The following is a 19,145-nucleotide window of genomic DNA, read 5'->3' on the forward strand; positions in this document are numbered from 1 at the left end:
GCTTTCCATCCTTGTCCCCCGCAGCTCTCGTTAGCATCTTCCTGCCCCCCTTCATCCTCATGCCCAGGGGTTCTCACACTCATCCTCACCTCCGACCGCCAGGTGACACGCTCAGTTTCTTCCTGCTCCTTTTCTTTAATGGGATGATGATCCTATTGACATTGTCGATAATAGTTTGATGCCCGTTTTCTGGTCTTTGAGGAGGATTTAATCGCTTCATTTATCTACCCCCGCCCTCCCCCATCCCTGGAGGCCGTCCACCTGACCATGGACTCACTGCTACTTACGTGGCTCTTCCCGGGACGCAGCGTGGCCCGAGGCGCCCTGTGTTTGTCACTTCGGCTCCGGTGTTCCCATCAGCCTGATTAGCATCTCAGCCCTGTCCTGCGGCGGCCTGGGCACTGTCCTGATGTGCCACTCGGCGCTCTCGGTTCACTTAGTCCCCGGCCAGCGTCGAAGAGCCCCGGGCTTGGCTGGCATCGCCGCCGCGCTGGGCAGGGACACCTCTGTGCACCGTGAGAGGTCGCCCCGCCCCGCCCACCTTTGGACTTCTGTGGGCCGTCTGAGCTTTTGTCTTTGTGGTCCCCTTCCTCTAGCCCCGAAAGGTGAAAAATGACATTTTACAGCCATGATGGTATAACGATGGCTGCCGCCCAGGCTGGATTCACTATTAGGCATTCATTATTATTCATTTTTTCCCTTCCGATTGTAAGAGAAATTAAGACATTTTCGGGGACCCCAACATTGGGCCACCAGGCACCGTGTTTCCTGTGCCTGATGGATCATGGGGCCTGCGGCCATCACAGGTCTCTTCCCAGGGTGGCTGAGCCGGAGCGTCTGCCTGGCTGACCCCCGGAGCACCCCCTCCCCGATCTCCCCTGAAGTTGACGGTGAGTCAGAAGATACAGGCTTTGTCCTGTGAGGTTGGGACCTCAAGGGAGAGTTGGTGCTGCTAAGAATGGGTAGAGCCCTGCACTTGTCCGTAACCCACGGCCGTGCCCTGTCCCGGAGTCTCTCCTGCTGGCCTGGGAAAAGCCCGCAGCCACGCTGTGCGTTGCCTCTGTTGGGGCCACGTGGCAAGGGCCTGAGGGTGGCCTCCCGAGCTGAGCCGTCCCCGGCCGGCCGGCAGCCAGCAAGAAGGAGGGGACCTCAGCCCTTCGTCTGCAAGGAACTGAATTCTGCCAACACCAGGGCACATGGCAGAGGGTCCTGAGCCTCCGCTGAGGTCACAGCCCGGCGAGGCCCCGAGCAAAGGACCCCGGACTCGGTTAACCTGTTGCTGGATTCCAGAAGCGGAGGGAGAGGAAGCGAGCGGTGCTTTCTGCCGCTGCATTGGCGGCAGTTGGTCCTGCGGCAGTTGGTCCAGGCGGGCCGTGTGCCCCGGCGTGCGGGTTTGCTTCGGAACTCAGGCCTGGAGAAGAGAGAAGAGGGGAGGTGTCGGTCCCCACGTACCCACAGCGGGAAGCAGAAAAACATTCCTTAGAAGCCAGCAGCCTCCACCTCCTCCGCGCCAGCCCCTCATCAAGCCCCAAGAAGCTGAATAATTGATGCTGCCTCGGGCGGAGCGACGCCTCGGATGAAGCCCCGCTATCAAAAAAAATCAAGTGTGTTCTGCAAGGCCACGTTCCCCTTCTGAAGTGGTTTGCGTGCCACTTGCACACTCTTTCCTTCGTGAGAACATGCACGGGGGTTTCCACCCTCCTCTGAAGGGTCTCCTCTCCCCTCCCTGCCCCCTTTCCCAGCGGCTCTGAGGGGCTCTATACCCCGGTCAGCGCTTCTGTGCAGGAGGCTGTGTCTCGGCCTTGCAGGTGGAGCTCATCGGGAGGCACAAGGACTGTTTTCAGAAACGGTTTGAGGTTTCAGACCCTCGTGGTCCAGGCCCCGTGGGGATGGATGCTGTGAGCAGGCTGTGAGCAGGGGCCGGAGGCCGAGGAGTTGATGGGGCGTTGACCATTATCAACAAGTTTATGAGCACACGGATGCACACGCACAGTTAGGTACAAGTTCACATCAAAGCACCCAAATCCATAAAATCGAAACCGGCCACGTTTCTGTGTGCTGTGGCAGATGATCTTTTGCTAAAAATAAGCCACCAATGACAAGCGCCAGCGGTCCCAACGGCCGTGACTGGCTCCTTTTGGTTCTGGCAGATCCGTCCGTCCCGCAAAAGCCGCCGGATGGAGTCGGCTCTCCCCACAGCTGTTCCAGAAGCTTGGAAACCTCCGGCATCTACACCGGGCTCCACGAAGGAATTTGGCCCGAGCGTGGCTCAGAACCGGTCAGCCATCCATTGGCAATTAGCCCTCAGCAATTAAGGCAGGGCTGCTTGGTACCAACTCAGCCGGAAACACAGCTGCAAACAAAGGCCCTGAAATCGAGCAGTGAGTGGGCTTTGGTTAGAAAGTGGTCACTGCCGTGAGTCAGACTGGTGGCCTTGTATTTTATATACTAGAGGCCCGGTGCACTGGCAGGCTCCCTAGCGGCTGCCGGCCAGGGCCTCCCTCCCTTCCCCCGGCCGGCCCCGCCCCCTGGTCGAACTCCCAGACCAACTCCCGGTCAAGGGGACAATTTGCACACTAGGATTTTATTATATAGGATATTTATTGATTTCAGAAAGGAAGGGAGAGGGAGAGAGAGAAACATCAACAATGAAAGAGAATCATTGATCGGCTGTCTCTTGAGCACCCCCTACTGGAGTTAGAGCCCTCAACCCTGGCATGTGCCCTGATCGGAAATGGAACCTGTGACCTCCTGGTTCATAGGTCGACATTCAACCACTGAGCCATACCCGGCTGGGCTGGTATTGTTTTTTTTCTTTAGAAATACAAAATTAAAATTTTTTTATATAAAACTTTCAGACCGCTGCAAATCGGTCCCTGAGTCCCCGTTGGAGAAGCGCTGCTTCAGGCGGAGGAGGTTGAGTTTGTGCGTTTAATCCAGAGCAGCCGTTTGCAGGCTAATCCACGGAGGGCCGCACGGAGTTCGGGGGCTCCCTGATACTTCACGCGCCACCATGCATGATGTGCGAATGTGCTGTGGAATATTGCAGCAATGGCCACAGATCCCTTCCCTGCTGTCATTCACACTCTGGTGACATCGGATCCTCCCAGCAAGAGGCACAGTTGACGGATGTATCTGCCCCATCGCTCTGGATGGCCATGGACCACTGGGGTCAGTGCGGTGGTGGAGAGTGTGATGCAAGCAGAGATTTGAACAGCACTTCGATGTTGCCTTCTCTCGCTGCCCCCGAAAGCCTGTGTTCACCACACGAATGAGCCTAGCCTCACCTGCTGGAGGATGACGGGCCCCACGGAGAGGAATCCCACTTTCCCAGCCACCAGTCAGCCAGCTGCTGGCCCACAGCCGGCCGGAGCATGCGCTATCCTAGACCATCCAGCCCCGGATGAGCCGCACGCCGACCACAGATGCGCAAGTGAGGCCTGGCAGTATTCACGGGGCCTCGGTAGGTCCCCAGCAGCGTCCACACAAATGGAGACTTAGGAGCAATAATCACTGGCTGCTGTTTGAGGCCACTGAGTTTTGGGGTGTTTTGTTACCTAGCAACAAGTGTCTGATAGACCTGCATTTGTTCCTGGGAGGAGCAATCTTGACTTTGAGCAGGTTTTGGAGGGGGGTGGGAGTAGCGGGGTTGGGGGAGACACTTGGTATTCTCCAAAAGGATACCATAGGTCAGAAAAAGTTGCCTGAAAAAGACCAGCTGGGGGTTCTCAAAACTGTTGAAAAGGCAGAAAGGCTCAGGGTGGATTATATGAGTGCATTTTAATGAATTCTAGGATGCGGTCCAGGAGTAGCTTCCGAGTGGTGGATAATCCTTGAGGATTAGGGAGAGAATGCCTCATTCTACTTAGGTACTTGCCTCCCTTTAGATCTGTATTGTTTTAAGGAGGCATTATATTTCAAACGACAGGAAAAAGCACGGTGGTTTGGGAAACTCCGCCAGGCCCGCTCTCTGCCAGCCCGGCTGCTGGGAGCCCTGGCTCTTTGGATTCCAGCGTGAGCCGCTTACCTGGCGCACCTGACGGAGGGCTGAGCCTTTGCAGAGCTGTGGGGTGCTTTCAGTTCTGTTTCATAGGCTTCAATAGGCTTGATTATGAATAGTGATTTGGCAGCAGCGACAGGAGAAGGCTTTGTCCCTAAAAAGACAGTTTGAGTAACAGCAGCCTCACCTAGCTTAAATTGAGCTAGACATCTGCAAATTCATTTCCTGCATGGGAAGCTTCAGGCCAGGGTCACGGAGGAGCCGGGGAGGAAGCTGGGAGACGTGGCCTTGGCAGGATCACGGGCCTCAGGGTGGGAATGACTCACCTCGGGAGAGTGAGCTGGGCTGCCCCGAGCTGCTTCTGCCAGGAAGGAAGTGGAGTTAGAACCTTTGGGCTGAGAGTCACTGGGTAGGTAGCTGCCCATCCTCATGTGGGCTCAGGACTGATCTTGAGGCTCTTACACCGTCATCAAGGGGACAGGAGCGGGGGGTGGGTAGAAAGTCATGATGCCTTTGCCATCAATATTTTTTACTGATTTCAAAGAGGGAGAGGGAGATAGAAACATCAATGATGAGAGGGAATCATTGATTGGCTGCCATGCCCTCTCCCCCCCATTGGGGATTGAGCCCACAACTGGGACATGTGCCCTGACTGGGAATCGAACCCTGGCCTCCTGGTTCATAGGTCGATGCTCAATCACTGAGCCATGCCAGCCAGGCAGTCTGTCATACTTTTAAAGCCTTTTCTCTCCCGCTCTGCACTAATCTCTCTTTCCTTCTTTCTCGAGGCCCAACCATGGTGTGCCTCCCTGGGTCTTTGTTTTTTATGTTGTACAGCAAGCATGTCAAACTCAAAGGCTAACACGGGTCAAGTAAACAAGGTTTAAGTTTATGTGAGCCGCAAAAAAAAAAAGCTTCAATTTTCATGGAAATGTAGGTTTATTTAATAGAGACATGCTGAGTACAAAGGGCTGAAATAAATGAGTCACCGTTAACGTAAAATAATAGAACACTTTAATAAAAATTGATATTTTCTCTTGAACATTCACTTACCAGACACTGAATAACTGCACAAATTAATAAGCATAATGCAAATAACCCTATTTTTCTTGTTCTCCGAAAGTGAAGTATTTCCTGTTGCGCACACCAAACAAGTCAGTACAAGACTAACAACATGGCCACCGGCTGCTAAAATATTCGCTGCTGGTATTAGGGGAGAGAAATGGTGCGCCTGCGCGTAAGGCGCGTAAGGGAAACGAATGCCACACGATTATAGTGATCGGTGATTAGCTGACATTTTAGTTCGTTACTAATAATTATGTATAACGGGATATTGTAAAAATGAAGTTACTAAATTTTTTATGAAAACGTTTCTTACATACCGTTATATTGGCTGGGCCGCAAAAATATTCGTTGTGGGCCACGAGTTTGACATGCTTGTTGTACATCATTTTGGAGGTTCTGTGATATTGTTCATGCCAGTCGGTCAGCTTGGTTATTGAACATGATTGACACTGTGCTGGGCCTGACAGTCGAGCTGGAAGACACAGCTCCTGCTTTAAGCATCTCAGGAGCCAAGGAAACGGGGAGTTTACTGTGCAGTTTTGCAAATGTTACGACCGAAGCGCGTGTGGGATGTCGGGGCAGCACAGCGAGGAGGCATACGTAACCCAGACAAGGCTGGGTTAATCTAGGAAGGCTTCTCGGAGGAGGGAGCGTGGGCTTCTTCAGCCTGGATTTTAGAAGCACCGAGTATAGAAAATGAGGAGCTGGAGACCAGGCCTTGCTGGCCACTCCCTGGGTGTCATTTTGTTGTTGAGGGGACAGGGCCTCCCACGGAGTTAGAGGTGCCATCCTGGTGCCCCAGAAACCAGTAGGGACCTCGTACTTTGAACGGACATCCTCCTCCTCGTCTGGAGGCTTCTTGGCTATGACCCATGACCCTGAACATGCAGGCAAACCGAGGCCAGGAAGACGGCAATGACCTGCTGATGGAGCCCGAGGCAGGGCTGTACCCGCTGCCTCAGAGTCGCGGCCACCCTGCGTTCCTGTTTGCTCTGAGGCCGGTCCCCGCCCCCCTGAGCCAGCCTGGCCCTGGGCAGCAGGCCGCTGCCCGGCTCCCCGGGAGAGAAGGTCACCTGTTATGTCAGCTTCATCCATATTCGGGCTGGTGATAAGGGGGGACATTTAGTTTTTTTTTTCCGTTATGTGGAATACTTTAAGGTTGTGTTATGGATGTCATTATTATTGCAATCCCTCAGTCATAAAAACAGCATCAATTATTTAATGTCACCTCGTGTGTCTGGGTTAAGTGGGGACGGTGAGGGGCGCGGGAGGCTGGTGGGGGCTGGGGGAGGGAGGCAGAGCTCTGGGCCCTCCCGCAGCCTCAGCGTCCCTAAGGGGGCTGGCGGTGGCTTGTCTTTAGATCCTTCTTCCCTCCCTCCGCCCCTGGGGTGCAACCCGGGCCTGGCTTTAGCTGTGGCTGGCAGGGAACACAATTAACTCTCTGCCCTTTCCCTCGGCCCTTCATCAGGGAGTTCTGACCCGCTGACAGACCTCAATTAAGTAGATTACCTGCCACGGGGCCGGGGAAGCTCAGCGCCGTCGCCCAGTTCCCGGCCCGCAGTGACGTGACAGGCGGTGTGTGTGGGGCCGGTGAGAGTCAGGCCGCCACCGTCCACGAGAGGGTGGCGTCTGTGCTTCCCCTGCGAGCGGTGACACCTCCCGGCGGGGGGCGCGGCAGGCACAGGTGGACACACAGAGGGGGGCTGCTGGGACGCGGAGCAAAGGCGCGGGCTGCTGCCGTGACATTTGGGGGCGCGGGTGTGACTTTTGGGGGTAGGGGGCCGCCAGGGCTTTGGCACCTGATGGCGCTTACCCGGTTGTGCTTTGGGAGGGGCGGCCTTTGGCACCGTAGACCACACTGATGTGGCCGCGTCCGGCCCTTACGCTCCGGGCCTTTCCTTTCATGAACATCAGCCGCCGTCTCCTCGTGCCCGGGACAGCACCCCCCTGAGAGCACCGGCCTGGGTTTCGGAGGGAGGTCCTTTCCGGAAGCCTCTTTGGTTTCCTAGAAGGCATATTCCTGGGCTCCTTTCTCCCCTCCCGCCCCCACCCCCTCACTTCATTTCCTCCATCTTCCCCCCTCTTTCCACTCCCTCTTTCCTTCTGGAAGGTGCTCTTTATTCTCCAGCTCCTGCCCCTCTGCACGGCCTTTCCAGAGTGGGTGGAAATTTCTGGTTTTTCCAGAGCCCCAGGGACTTGCCCCAAACCATCGATGATGATGATGATGATAATAATAACTCTGTCACAAGAGGACAGTGATCTCAAGTTCCAGCAGCCCCTTCCTGTAGGTCTGCATTTGAAGGAGGGGTGGAGGTGGGTGGGGGAGGAGGAGTGGAGGTGGTTGGGGGAGGAGGGGGGGAGGTAGTTGGGGGAGGAGGGCAGGGGGAGGAGGGATGGAGGTGGGTGGGGGAGGAGGGGTGGAGGTGGTTGGGGGAGGAGGGATGGAGGTGGGTGGGGGAAGAGGGATAGAGGTGGGTGGGGAAGGAGGGGTGGAGGTGGGTGGGGGAGGAGGGCAGGGGGAGGAGGGATGGAGGTGGGTGGGGGAGGAGGGCAGGGGGAGGAGGGATGGAGGTGGGTGGGGGAGGAAGGGTGGAGGTGGGTGGGGGAGGAGGGATAGAGGTGGGTGGGGAAGGAGGGGTGGAGGTGGGTGGGGGAGGAGGGCAGGGGGAGGAGGGGTGGAGGTGGGTGGGGGAAAAGGGATGGAGGTGGGTGGGAAGGAGGGGTGGAGGTGGGTGGGGGAGGGTATGGTGCAGGACCTGGAGACCTATAGCTTGGGAAGGAGCCTGTATATTTGGCACCTTGACATTGGGGAGCTGCAAGGTGGCACAGCCACCCTGAACCACCTAAAGCCCCAGGAGCCCACCTCTCACCACAGGGTGGGGGTGGGGGTGGGGGCAGAACGTGACTCGTTGCCCGGCTGAGGGGCAGCCGTGCAGGCTCTCAGGGCTGCAGGGAAAGTCAGGAAAGCTTGCGTGAGTCTCACGCTTGCCCTGGCCTGGTTCTGACGCTTACTAAGAATTTTCCAAACACAGGCAGGCAGGCGGGCTTCCTGGAGGAAGTGGCAAACATTGTATCCTTATAGTAAAAAGAGGGTCTGCGGGTGCCCAGGGTTACCAATAACCAGGGAGCTTTGGGGTCCTGAGCGTCCTAAATCCTCAACCTCAGCACTGTTGACACTTGGCCGGGTCATTTGTGGTGGGACTGTAGGGTGCCCTGTAGGGTGCCAGCCCCACCCCTCCCTCCCTCCCCCACATACAAAGATGCCCATTGCCAAATGCCCCCAGGTGGTGGCGGGGTGGGGGCAAAATCGGCCCGTGGAAAAGCACTGTTCTCAGTTAAAACAGGCCGCTCCTTCATGAACAGCCTTGCGCGCATTCCTGCCGCTGTGCCTGGCCTCGCCTCGCCGTAATGAAGTGGTTCTCTTCCCGCAGCCTCCTCCCAGCCACGCATCCATCACCTTCTAAACAGAAGGAAGACACAGCAAGGTCAGCTGCCCCCCCAAAACCCCCCTCGAGAGGCACGTCTTTTATTGCCGCCGCGATTCCTCCGATGTCAGCAGGAGATGTGGGATTGGAAATAATTAAACCCATAAACAAAGAGCTGCGGCTCTGGCACATGGCACATGGCACCGGCGCCAGCTGTCACTCGGGTGGGGAGAGGGGTGTCTGCAGGGGGGACCGGCCTTCCTCAAGTCCCTTCTGTCCCCAGGACCCCGTCCATCTGTAGCGTCGGCCTTGAGTGTGGCTCAGTGTGGCCGGCTGTCCCTTTGTGCTTCTCCCAGGGACACCCCCCCCACCCCCACCTTTTAAAACAAACTTAAATGAGGTGTTGGCACCCTTCTATGCATAAGAGAGGACATTGCAAATAAACGATGGGGGTGATATCGATGTGGGACGAAGGAGGAGATGTAGACGGAAGGGTTGATGTTTTCGTTTGTAGCATTTCTTTGGAAAGAAATAATGAAATAAAACGTCTGAACCACTCGATTCTCTTTCTGATCCCTGTGTGTGTGTGTGTGTGTGTGTGTGTGTGTGTGTGTAAGACACAGCCAAGCATCATCTTTGTGAGATTCTTGTCATGAAAGAAACTCACCTGAGAAAACGGTCCCAGCGTTTGCTCATGAATGGCTGCACTCAGGGACTGGGTCAGCAACCCCCTCCTCTCCCATGTTAGACATGTTTTTAAATGGAACCTTCTGTTTGTTTGGAGCTATTATTGCCTGGTTTTCAGTAAGTAGCTACTGCTTTTATGCTCATCGAGATGATTCCACTCACCTTCCCTTGGCGTCTAGGTGTTGGGGTGAAAGCGGAGGTGTGTGTGTTGGTGGGGTCACCCCTCTTCCTCGCTCCCCTCGAATGTGAGCTGTCAGCAGGGCCAGGGAGTTCCGGCCGATGCTGTGGGAGTAGAAGCTCATTGTGGATTCATCTATCTGCTCTTCTTTTATTTTTTATTTATTGATTTGAGAGAAAGAGAGAGAGAGAGAGGCATCGATTTATTGCCGCACTTTTTGACACATTCATTGGTTTCTTCTTGTATGTGCCCTGACCAGGGATGGAACTTGCAACCTTGGTGTATAGGGACGATGCTCTAACCAAGTGAGCCACCCGGCCAGGGCCATCTGTTTGCTCTTAACTGGAACCTGAGAGCTGAGACCTTGTCTTGTTTTGTTGGCCAAGTAGCCACAGAATTGGTGGTCAGTTAGTATTTGTTGAGTAAATGTGGGGATCGAAATGAAGGCTTTTCCTGGTTGATGCACAAACGGTCGAATTAATTGGTGACGGATGAAGCAGCAGGTTGCTTTCGGCCACGGGACCCGCCTCCTCTGGTGGGGACCTCCGCGGCGCTCTCCGTCCCCCTCCTTCCGGGGGTGTGGTTCGGACTGCCTTCCCTTCTGAGCTCGTGAGAAACGTGAAGGTGGTGAATGTCTGGAAAGTGGTGGCCGTGCTGCCATCCGAGTGAACCTGCCGAATGGGTTTCCTGGATGGAGCCTGGGCGGAGCCGGCGGCGCCCTTTCCCCGGCGGGCTGGCATTTCGCCGTGGACTGCCTGTTTCCAGGATCGGCACGGACCCCGCACATCCCGTTTCTGTCACCCCAAAAGTTCTACCACCAGAAAGCTCGTCCTCCTCCTAATGACCCCGCCTGCCCACAGCTGGGTCTGGCCCGGGGCCTGGCCCGGTGGCCCTGCGCTCTCGGCAGAGATTGGCAGGCTGCCCGGGCAGCTCTGAGCGGGAGGGGTGTGGGGGGTGCAGCTCGGAGAGGTGTTACAGCGACTGCTTCCGTTTCAGGGCGCAGCGGAAGACCCCCACACGGCCCTGGCCCTGAACTTGGACCCCGCGTGGATGAAGAAGTCTGATGCCGAGAGCCCCAGGCTGCTCCTCCCTGCGAGCGAACTGTCCATCCGGATCGGGGGCGCTGGGCTCCTTCCAGGCAAGCTCCCAGCTGCGGACCCCGGGCTGAGCTAGGCAGGATGGACCGGGGCCTGGGGGCAGGAGGGATGGCGGGAAATTCCAGGGGCTCGGGCCCACCCCTCCACGTGGCTCACCCCACCATGCCCAGGGCTGGTCCGGCATCCGGCCCCGGCCTCCCTGTCTCACTTATTCTCCAAACCACCTGCTCGCTGCACGGGAGGTCACCGCGCCTTTTGATTGTCTTTTCAATTGGGACAGCGGACAAGCACCCCTCGGGTGGGACCGGGCTGGTTTGGGTCAGAGCGTGAGGGCCTTTGTCCCTGTGTCGCCCCCTCTCGGACGGACCCTGAGTGATCCTTCCCCGCATATGTGACTTTCCTCTTTCTGATTCATCGGGGAAACTGGCCATTTCTCTCACGGGCTCAGTGTTGTGGAGCCAGAAAACCGAAAAACGCAGCAAAGTCATGCCTTCTGGTTGGAGGGCGTGCTTCCCTTGAGGGGAATCACATAGCCGCTCCTGGGTCTCCTGGGGGGCGGGGCAGGGGGGCGGCAGACTGGCCGTGGCCCACTGAGCGGGAGTTGCAGGTGAACTAGGAAGGTGGCGTTGCTTTCTTTCTTTCTTTTTTTTTTTTTTTAATATATTTTTATTGATTTCAGAGAGGAAGGAAGAGGGAGAGACAGAAACATCCATGATGGGAGAGAATCATGGATCGGCTGCCTCCTGCAAGTCCCCGACTGGGGATCGAGCTCACAACCCGGGCATGTGCCCTTGACCAGAATTGAACCCGGGACCTTTTCAGTTCGCAGGCTGATGCTCTATCCACTGAGCCAAACCGGCTAGTGGCATTGCTTTCCAGGCTCGGTGTGAGACCCACCCCCACCTCCACCCCCACGGTGCAGTCGTCGCTCACTCAGGGCATTTGGCTGATTTAAGGGCCAATTAGCGTGAGGAGAGGTGGATGCCTTTCTTTTTCTTTGAATTTAAGTCCCCCGTTTAACCTGTAAGCCCCAGGCGTCCCTCCCCCTCCCCCCTCTTCCGAGGGCCGTGGACTCAGGACTGGAAGCCATGCAGATGGTGCCTCGGCCCTTGCCCGGCTTCTCCAGAGCGGACCAGGGAGGAGCGGATGGGTGACCAGTCACCGCCTTCACACTAGGGACTTCAGGGAGAAAGGTCTCTCCCCCGCTCCGTGCAGTCACTGCAATGGGATGTTTTCATCACGTGCAGGCTCGGGTGACCCCCAAACCTAGGGGACAGGCCGCGTACAAAAAAGTCACAGCCATGCCACAGCCAGCCCTCACGGATTTATGTTCCGTGTGTGTCCTGCGTGAATTATTCATGGAGAACTGGAATATGTTCTCCTCGTGGGCCGATCCTCACCGCCTCCCCCCACTCCTCACGCGGGATACAATCAGGAAATAAAAATTCCTCTCCCGTGAGCTCAGGTAAGAGAGGCTCAGCGTGAAGAACCTGCCCCTGCCTCCCATCACGCATGCTGCTCAGGCTCCGATCAGGACGACGTGGGTGCCGTCTGCTGTTCTTGTCTGGGAGCTTCCAGGACCGGCTGGTGGCTAAGACGGGCCAGCGGGCTCCAGGAAAGCGCGCGTTTTTCATGGCGAGTGGTGGGAACGCGGGGACCGAGGGCTTCCTGTCCCTTCTCAGCGGCTGCCCCGGGCTAGCCATCCTGTGTGCCCCCTGGGAGGCTCCGGCCCTGGATCCCAGCCTTCTCGAGGATGAAAAACTCAGCCAGTAGATTGAGTTCTGTTCCTTTTGTTTTTCTGTATCCGAAGGCCAGAGGGGGAACGCCTGTCAATCAGAATAGGTAAACAGGGGTATCCCTCCCACGGACCCTTTCCGGGGCGCCGTGGGAGTAGAGGGCCAGTGGGAGCTGGCTCTGCGGGAGTGTTTCCTGGGACTGCGGGACCGGCGTGGCCACCAGGGCCGTGTGGGAGGGGGAGGCAGTCTGTCCTCTGCTCAGGGACACCCAGACAAAGCGCCTTCCCAGGTTACCAGGCAACCCTCAGCTGCTGTTGCTGTTTAGATACAAAAGCAAATTCAGCTCCTTCCCCCCCCCCCCCCGCCCAGCAGGGGCTCCGGGGTGTGGGGGAGAGGGCGGGGGGAGGGAGCTCAAAGATGGTTTGCCAAGAGGGAGCCAGCCCAGCCATCTCGGGAAAGGTCTGCTCTCACCTGGACACGCGCGGGGGTGTCCGGCAGAGGAGGCCTCCGAGCTGGGTAATGGCTGTTTGATGACGGCCTCCTGCGGCTCAGGCCCGAGTGTGCATTATGTGTGCCATCTGGATTTGCCCTTAAGCTCGCTGTAAATGGGCAAGGAGATTGGTTTAATGGGTGTTTAGTGAACAACAGAAGCCTTTAAAAAATAATATTGGCGTTGCCGTGATAATGTCCCGGGATTGGCTCGGCAGGAGGAGAAGCCAGCAGAGCCCCGCGCTGTGGGCGAGAAGGCCCAGCTGCTGTCAGCCCGGCAGCCGCCCGAGCCGGGAGCAGCGTTTACGAGATACTTGCCCCTTTATGTCTCTGTGCCCAGCGTCTCACATTACCCACTGTTCTCAAGGCTGGGGCTGTTCTGGGACTTAGCTAGACCAGAAGTTCTTCTAAAACCATCAGTCTCTCCTCTCCTCTCTCCTTTCTTCTCTTCTCTCTCCCCCGCCACCACTCTCTCTCTCTGTCCCCTTCTCCATCTCTCTCCCTTCGACTATTAATCTATCTCCAACCAGTTTTCTTTTGATTAAAAAAGTAATAACCTAGATTAAAAATTAAAAAGTAATATTTCTTCCGACTTCACATTCCTTGTGGTCCGGGCTCCCATCTCGGACACAAACACGTTTCCAGTTTCTTCTACGGCCTTCCAGGAACACTGTGTGTCCCAGTTCCGCTCGGCCCCTCGGTGTGGACCTCGAGTTTTCCACTTACCCACGCGCTCCGGTCTTTGTTTTCTGGGACACGCATCACTTCATCCCATTAAGATCTTGTTATTGGCCGTGATCTTAGCTAATTGGGTCCCCCCTCGAGGGCCCTTTAGGTGTTTCCCATCGTTGGCTATTATAAAGCATGTGTCACAGAGCATTTTAGACGCGCCTCTCTGTGGGCAGTGACATTGTGGAGTAAATTCTACAAGTGAGGCCAGGGGTTCTGTACACCCGGGGTCCATGGGCAGGCACCAAAGGATGAACCTCTTGACATTTTATGGCCTCCCTCCCTCCCTGCCCCCCCTCCCCCCCAAATAAATGTGGCCTGGTTGGTGTTGGTTGCTCAGTGGTTGAGCGTTGACTTATGAACCAGGAGGTCCCCTGTTGGATTCCCAGCCAGGGCACATGCCCGGGTTGTGAGCTCGATCCTCTGGTACGGGGTGTGCAGGAGGCAGCCGATCGATGATGTTTCTCTCTCATCAGCGTTTCTATCTATCCCTCTCCCTTCCTCTCTCTCTAAAAGGAATCAATAAAAGCATATTTTTTTTTTTTTAAAAAAATGTGGTTTTGGAAGGCAGGGTTCCATGACTTCCAGCACGTGCGCCCACACCCCCGTGTTCGTCTAGGTCTCGAACTACACTCTGTCCGCCTCCCCCATTCAGCTGCCCGATGGGACGTTTCCTTTCTCACTGGCACTCTTTTGGCTTCAGCAGGGAAGCAAACAGTGAATCAGTCCATTCTTTCTCTAATTAACTGTCCTATTTCAGTGTGTTTGTCTTGAGAGAGGCAGTAGAAGCTCCTCAAGAGGGAGGGCTTTTGTTTATTGATCCATTAGCACGGCAGATGGAGGATCGTCTGTAATTCTGTAGAAATGTGGAAAGAACAGGAGTCGGCATTATTTTTCCAGCAGAGAGAGAGGTGGATTTAATTTAGGCAATTATTTATTTGTGAAGTGGCTGTTTATTTTCCTCAAATCGTTCTAAAGCTTGTTGGGGGGAAGGTGAATGGGCCCTGAAGTCAGGAGAACATAAGCTGTAAGAAGCTCTGCTTAGAATCCCATGTCCCCCTAAATTTGTTTTATTTATTGATTTGAGAGAGGAAGGGGGAGGGGAGAGAGAGAGGTTTGTTGTTCCACTTAGTTAAGCATTCATTGCTTGATTCTTGCATGTGCCCTGACTAGGGATCGAACCTGCAGCCTTGGTGTGTAGGGGTGATGCTCTAAACAACTGAGCTACCCGGCCGGGGCCCAATGGTTCCTTAATGTCCTGTCTATGTACACAAAAGCCTAATATGCAAAGTGTCCCCTCAATTAGATCTGGGAGTTCGATCGCTCGCTATTACATGTGCTGACCACCAGGGGGCGGCGTGGAATGAAGGAAGGCCCAGGCCAGCAGCTGGCAGCCACCAGGGACCCTACCCATGCATGAATTTCGTGCACTGGGCTTCTAGTTCTTTTATAATTGGAGCATTCACTTGGCAATCATAATTCTTCCTAGACCACCTGGCAGGTGAGAAACTATGGTTGGTCAAATGAAAATGGTGCAGACCTAGTGGGTTACGGTTTTGGATAAACTACCATCACCAGCCCGTTAGCAACACTTGTTTGTATCTGAGTCTAAACTTGAGCTCCTTATTGGTTATGCTACTGATATGCTGGGTGGCGGCATCCTGTGGAAACGAACTGATCGTGGTGGAGAGAATTGGCCTTTTCTCACTCGGGTTCCCACGTGCCCCAGCCCGCAGGGCAGCACCCGTCAGGCCTGTCCCGTTCAGAACCACCGCGAAGTCCAGGTGTCCTCGGATGTCGTCCTCCCTCCTCGAGGCACCCTCATTTCTTCCGCAGGTGTCATACTCACTGTCCTCTTTCCATCTTGTGCTTGGAATCATGCTTCCCTGTTCTCCCCATTAAACACCCTCCCCGAGGTGCCTCTGGGGAAAGATCTGATGACCTGAGGACCGAGGAGGTACTCACCTTTGGCCACGTTCTGCGCCTGCTTTTGTGTTTGCCTTTGAGGGGTGGCCGGGCGGCGGGGGGGGGGGGGGGGGGGAGAGGGACGGGGCGGCGGGGAGCAGTCTCTCCTGTTCTCTCTGGAAGACTATCCACCCCTGGTTGCCTTGGCACTAAGCTCCTTGGCACAGCCCAATCCCAGGGAACGAAAGGGGACCTAGTGCAGCCTGTGACCGTCACTGTTTCCTTCCTCCGTGTTTTCTAACTTTCCGAGTCTCCCCGGAAGGAGATGCCCCTTCCGGCACCGATCTATCCAGCGCAGTTTAGTGAACTTGAATTTGATCAAGAGTACGATGCAACTCCTAGGAGAGATTCTCTGTGTTTCTTTATAACCAGGCCTCCAAAATGGTGCCTTTAGGGAAGTCTCTGACACATTAGTCATTTTGACTTTTTACCGGTAAGATCTCTAAAGATGAAAGATGAATTTTCCAGTTTATTTTTATAGATTTAATGTCTTGGCATGTGGGTTAGCAATTAGACTCTCTTCTCTCTCTCTCTCTCTCTCTCTCTCTCTCTCTCTCTCTCTCTCTCTCTCTCTCTCTCTCACCTCCCCTTGCAACTGGTTAGCTCTAAAATCTTCTCCTGCCCTAATGAGAGGAGTTGTGTGGGGACTGAAACGGGCAGGTGCTGGCATCGCCGCCTCCTTTCTGTGACCTGGGCTTTTCTGCATTCAGAGGTGGGGAGTGAGCCGAGCTTGTCAGCACATGGCAGCAGCACGGAGGCTGTTAAAATGTGCCCCATTTTAATACGAAAATATTTGGCTGCAAGATGAAGAGCAGAGTGTTCAATAATGATAATTACCGGGAGCTCTTTAGCATCCTGGGTGTTAAATGTACCGAAATCCCGTCTCGAGCAGGGCGCTGTGTGCGGCGTGGGCGGCTTGAGCGACTGGTGGTGCGTCCCAGCTCCAGGGAGCTTCACGGGGTGGATGCATTTCATAGATTCCTTTGCTTCTGAAGAGGGTTATGTTTTCGCCTGGCTGGTATTTAGCACGTTTCCTCTTTCCTTGCCCTTTGATTACTGGGATTGGTTTTTTGTTTTGTTTTTTTTTCTGCGTCCCGATTGTCTGGGCGAGGCAGTCATTTCGGGGAGCGTTTGCACGAGGCCCAGGCCTGGAGGCCATCTGGCACCAAAGTCCCCCACGCTGGGCGGTATATGCAGCAGACGTTTATTTTCTCACAGCTGTGGAGGCTGGAAGTCCGGGATCAAGGTGTTGGCGGGTTCGGTTTCTCCTGAGGCCTCCCTCCTTGGCTCGCAGACGGCTGTCTTCTCCCCTCTGCCTGCCTATGTCCCCATCCCTCTTCTGGCCAGTCCTAGTGGAGTAGAGCCCGCCCGAGAGCCCTCATTTCAACCTAATTACCTCTTTAAAGATCGTCTCTCCCAACGGTCCCATTTTGGGGTGGTAGGCGGTTGGCCTTGAACAGAAGAATTGGAGGGGAACACAGTTCATAATAGCATTAAACCATTTTTTGGAAAGCTGTCTTTCCACGGATGGTCATCAACCCAGAGGAATGCCAGGGGGCCGGAGGACTTGGTTTTCTTTGAATCCTTCTCCCGTGGGGGTTCTCTCACTGTCTCTCCATCTCATACCTGGGTGGGGACGCGGAGGAAGCAGTAGGGACAGGAGCTGAGCGGTGTCAGCGCCGGGAGAGAAAGTCTGAGAGGATGGGCTCAGGTAACTCGTGGGGAGATTAATGTTGTTACACGTCTGCGTGTGTAGATACATTCTCCTGACTGTATTCATGTTCTAGGGCTGCCAGGACAGTGCACCCCAAACTGGTTGGCTTGAAACAGTAGAAACTTAGGCCCTCACAGTTGCGGAGGCCACAAGTCTCCAATCAAAGTGTCACGGGGGCCACGCGTTCTCCAAAGGCTCTAAGGCAGCGGCCGCCAACCTTTCGGACCTCACGGACCACCAGTGTGTCTTCCCCGTGTGTCTGTGTCCCAATCTCTCTCTCCTTTTTCTCATAAAGACCCAGCCATTGGATTGAGGGCCATCTATCCAACATGTGCGCTTCTTAACGAATGACTTCTGCAAAGAACCTATTTCCAAGTCAGGTCACATTCCGAGGTTCTGGGTGGACATGAATTTGGGGGGACACTTTTCAACCAATATGCTGGCCGGGTGACTGGGTTAGTCTGGAGGGATTCGTTTCTGACGTACAAGTGCAGGAGCGGGGAAGGGAACAAGAGGAGGCTAATGCTGGCAGTGATGAAAAAAAACCCAACTTTAATTCATCAGGAGCTTTTGGAGCAGCCGCGGGCTCTTTGAAATATTCATGACGTGTCTCCTGAGGAGTTAGGGATCCTGTCTCCTTATGCAAAATTTAACATTTGCTGGGCCAGCAGGTTCTATCATCTCTGTAAGAGTTCTGACACATTCATTTCCGCTCCTAAGTCTATTAAACCAGGAAATGTGGGTGTTTTTTTTTTTTTTTAATGTGCTTTTGGGGAAACAGAGCCGGTAAGTGCTCGGGCAGTACCAGCCCTGGCCAGGCCGCTATCACCCAGAGATGTAGGGGGCTGCTGCCAAAGCCGGGCCATCAGGGCTCTTTTCAGATCATTTTGTTTTTTTCCAAATGTTATTTATTTTTTTGCAGAATTTCTTTAAGCTGGAGAAACACAGGCGGTGCTTTGATTTCAAGTATTTAAGATCACAGTTCTTCTTTAAAAAAAAATATTTTTTTTTATTTATTTCAGAGAGGAAGGGAAAGGAAAAGAGATAGAAACATCAATGATGGGAATCATTGATCAGCTGCCTCCTGCTCGTCCCCGATTGGGGATCAAGCCCGCAACCCAGGCATGTGTCCTGACCCGGAATCAAACTGTGACCTCCTGGTTCATAGGTTGACGATCAACCACTGAGCAACACTGGCCAGGCAAGGCCACAGTTCTTTACTTCTTTTTTTGCTCCTTTTGCCTCATATGGAAAGTGCCTAAGAAGGGAGGACATTGAGGCCCCTGAGAGAGACAGCCTTGGAGAAGGAGCGGGCCGAGGGGGAAGGTGAGGCATCGGGGTCTGAACCTGCGCACTGTAATTGGCAGCAACACCTCCAGCATCTGGGGTGGGGTTGGTGCAATCCTGCCGTAGAGAAAAGGAGTGTGCGCTACGCTCCATTCAACACGGGGGTTTTTTGTCAGCATGCACGGCTGTTCAGCCTCCCGCGTCCTCTTCCCATTGTGTGCATTCTAGTACCTTGTTCTGCCTTCTTGTCTCTAGTGCCTTTTCCCTCCGGGGACCGGAGAAAGAAAATAGCTCCAAGTAGCTTCAAACAAAATAAGCCGTCTCAATGAAACATGATGCTGATGGTTGTAGCATTCGGGAGCTGGAGACGTTAACGGGATGTGTCAGCCACTTCCAGTTGGTTACCCCCAAACGAACTAACTCTCAGGACTCCTGACTCCTGGATCACCCCAAACTCATTATGAGCTGGTAGGGGAGGCAGAGGTGTTTGGAGTCGATGGCAGGAAAGGGTGCACAAGATGTCCTCGAAGCTCTTGGATGTGGGGGGGCGGGGGGGGGGGTCGCCCAGAAGTCCCTGCTCTCTTTCCTGACACTGCAGGCTCCCCCGGGATTTCACAGCACCGATCCTCGGCAGCCACCGCAAGATTTGCTCACGTCAGTCTTCGTGTTCTTTCCGGTGGGGAAGCTCCTGCCCTACACATGAAAGCTATTGGGGGACACTTTCCCTCAAGGAGATTCCGATCTTCTCGGGAAACAAACGGCCCATTCTATGC

General features: G+C 54.8%; 1 protein-coding gene across 3 annotated transcripts in view; it reads left to right on the forward strand.

The window, feature by feature from the left end:
- SLC39A11 (solute carrier family 39 member 11) overlaps window positions 1-19,145 on the forward strand; it is a 181,716-nt gene that overhangs the window by 52,409 nt on the left and 110,162 nt on the right. For all 3 annotated transcript variants that reach the window (XM_079798371.1, XM_079798373.1, XM_079798372.1), the window contains exon 5: window positions 10,352-10,493. In XM_079798371.1, coding sequence (XP_079654497.1) covers window positions 10,352-10,493 — 142 coding nt within the window. The remainder of the gene's footprint in view (window positions 1-10,351; window positions 10,494-19,145) is intronic.

Source organism: Cnephaeus nilssonii (genome assembly GCF_951640355.1).
Source record: "Cnephaeus nilssonii genome assembly, chromosome: 19".
NCBI lineage: Eukaryota > Metazoa > Chordata > Mammalia > Chiroptera > Vespertilionidae > Cnephaeus > Cnephaeus nilssonii.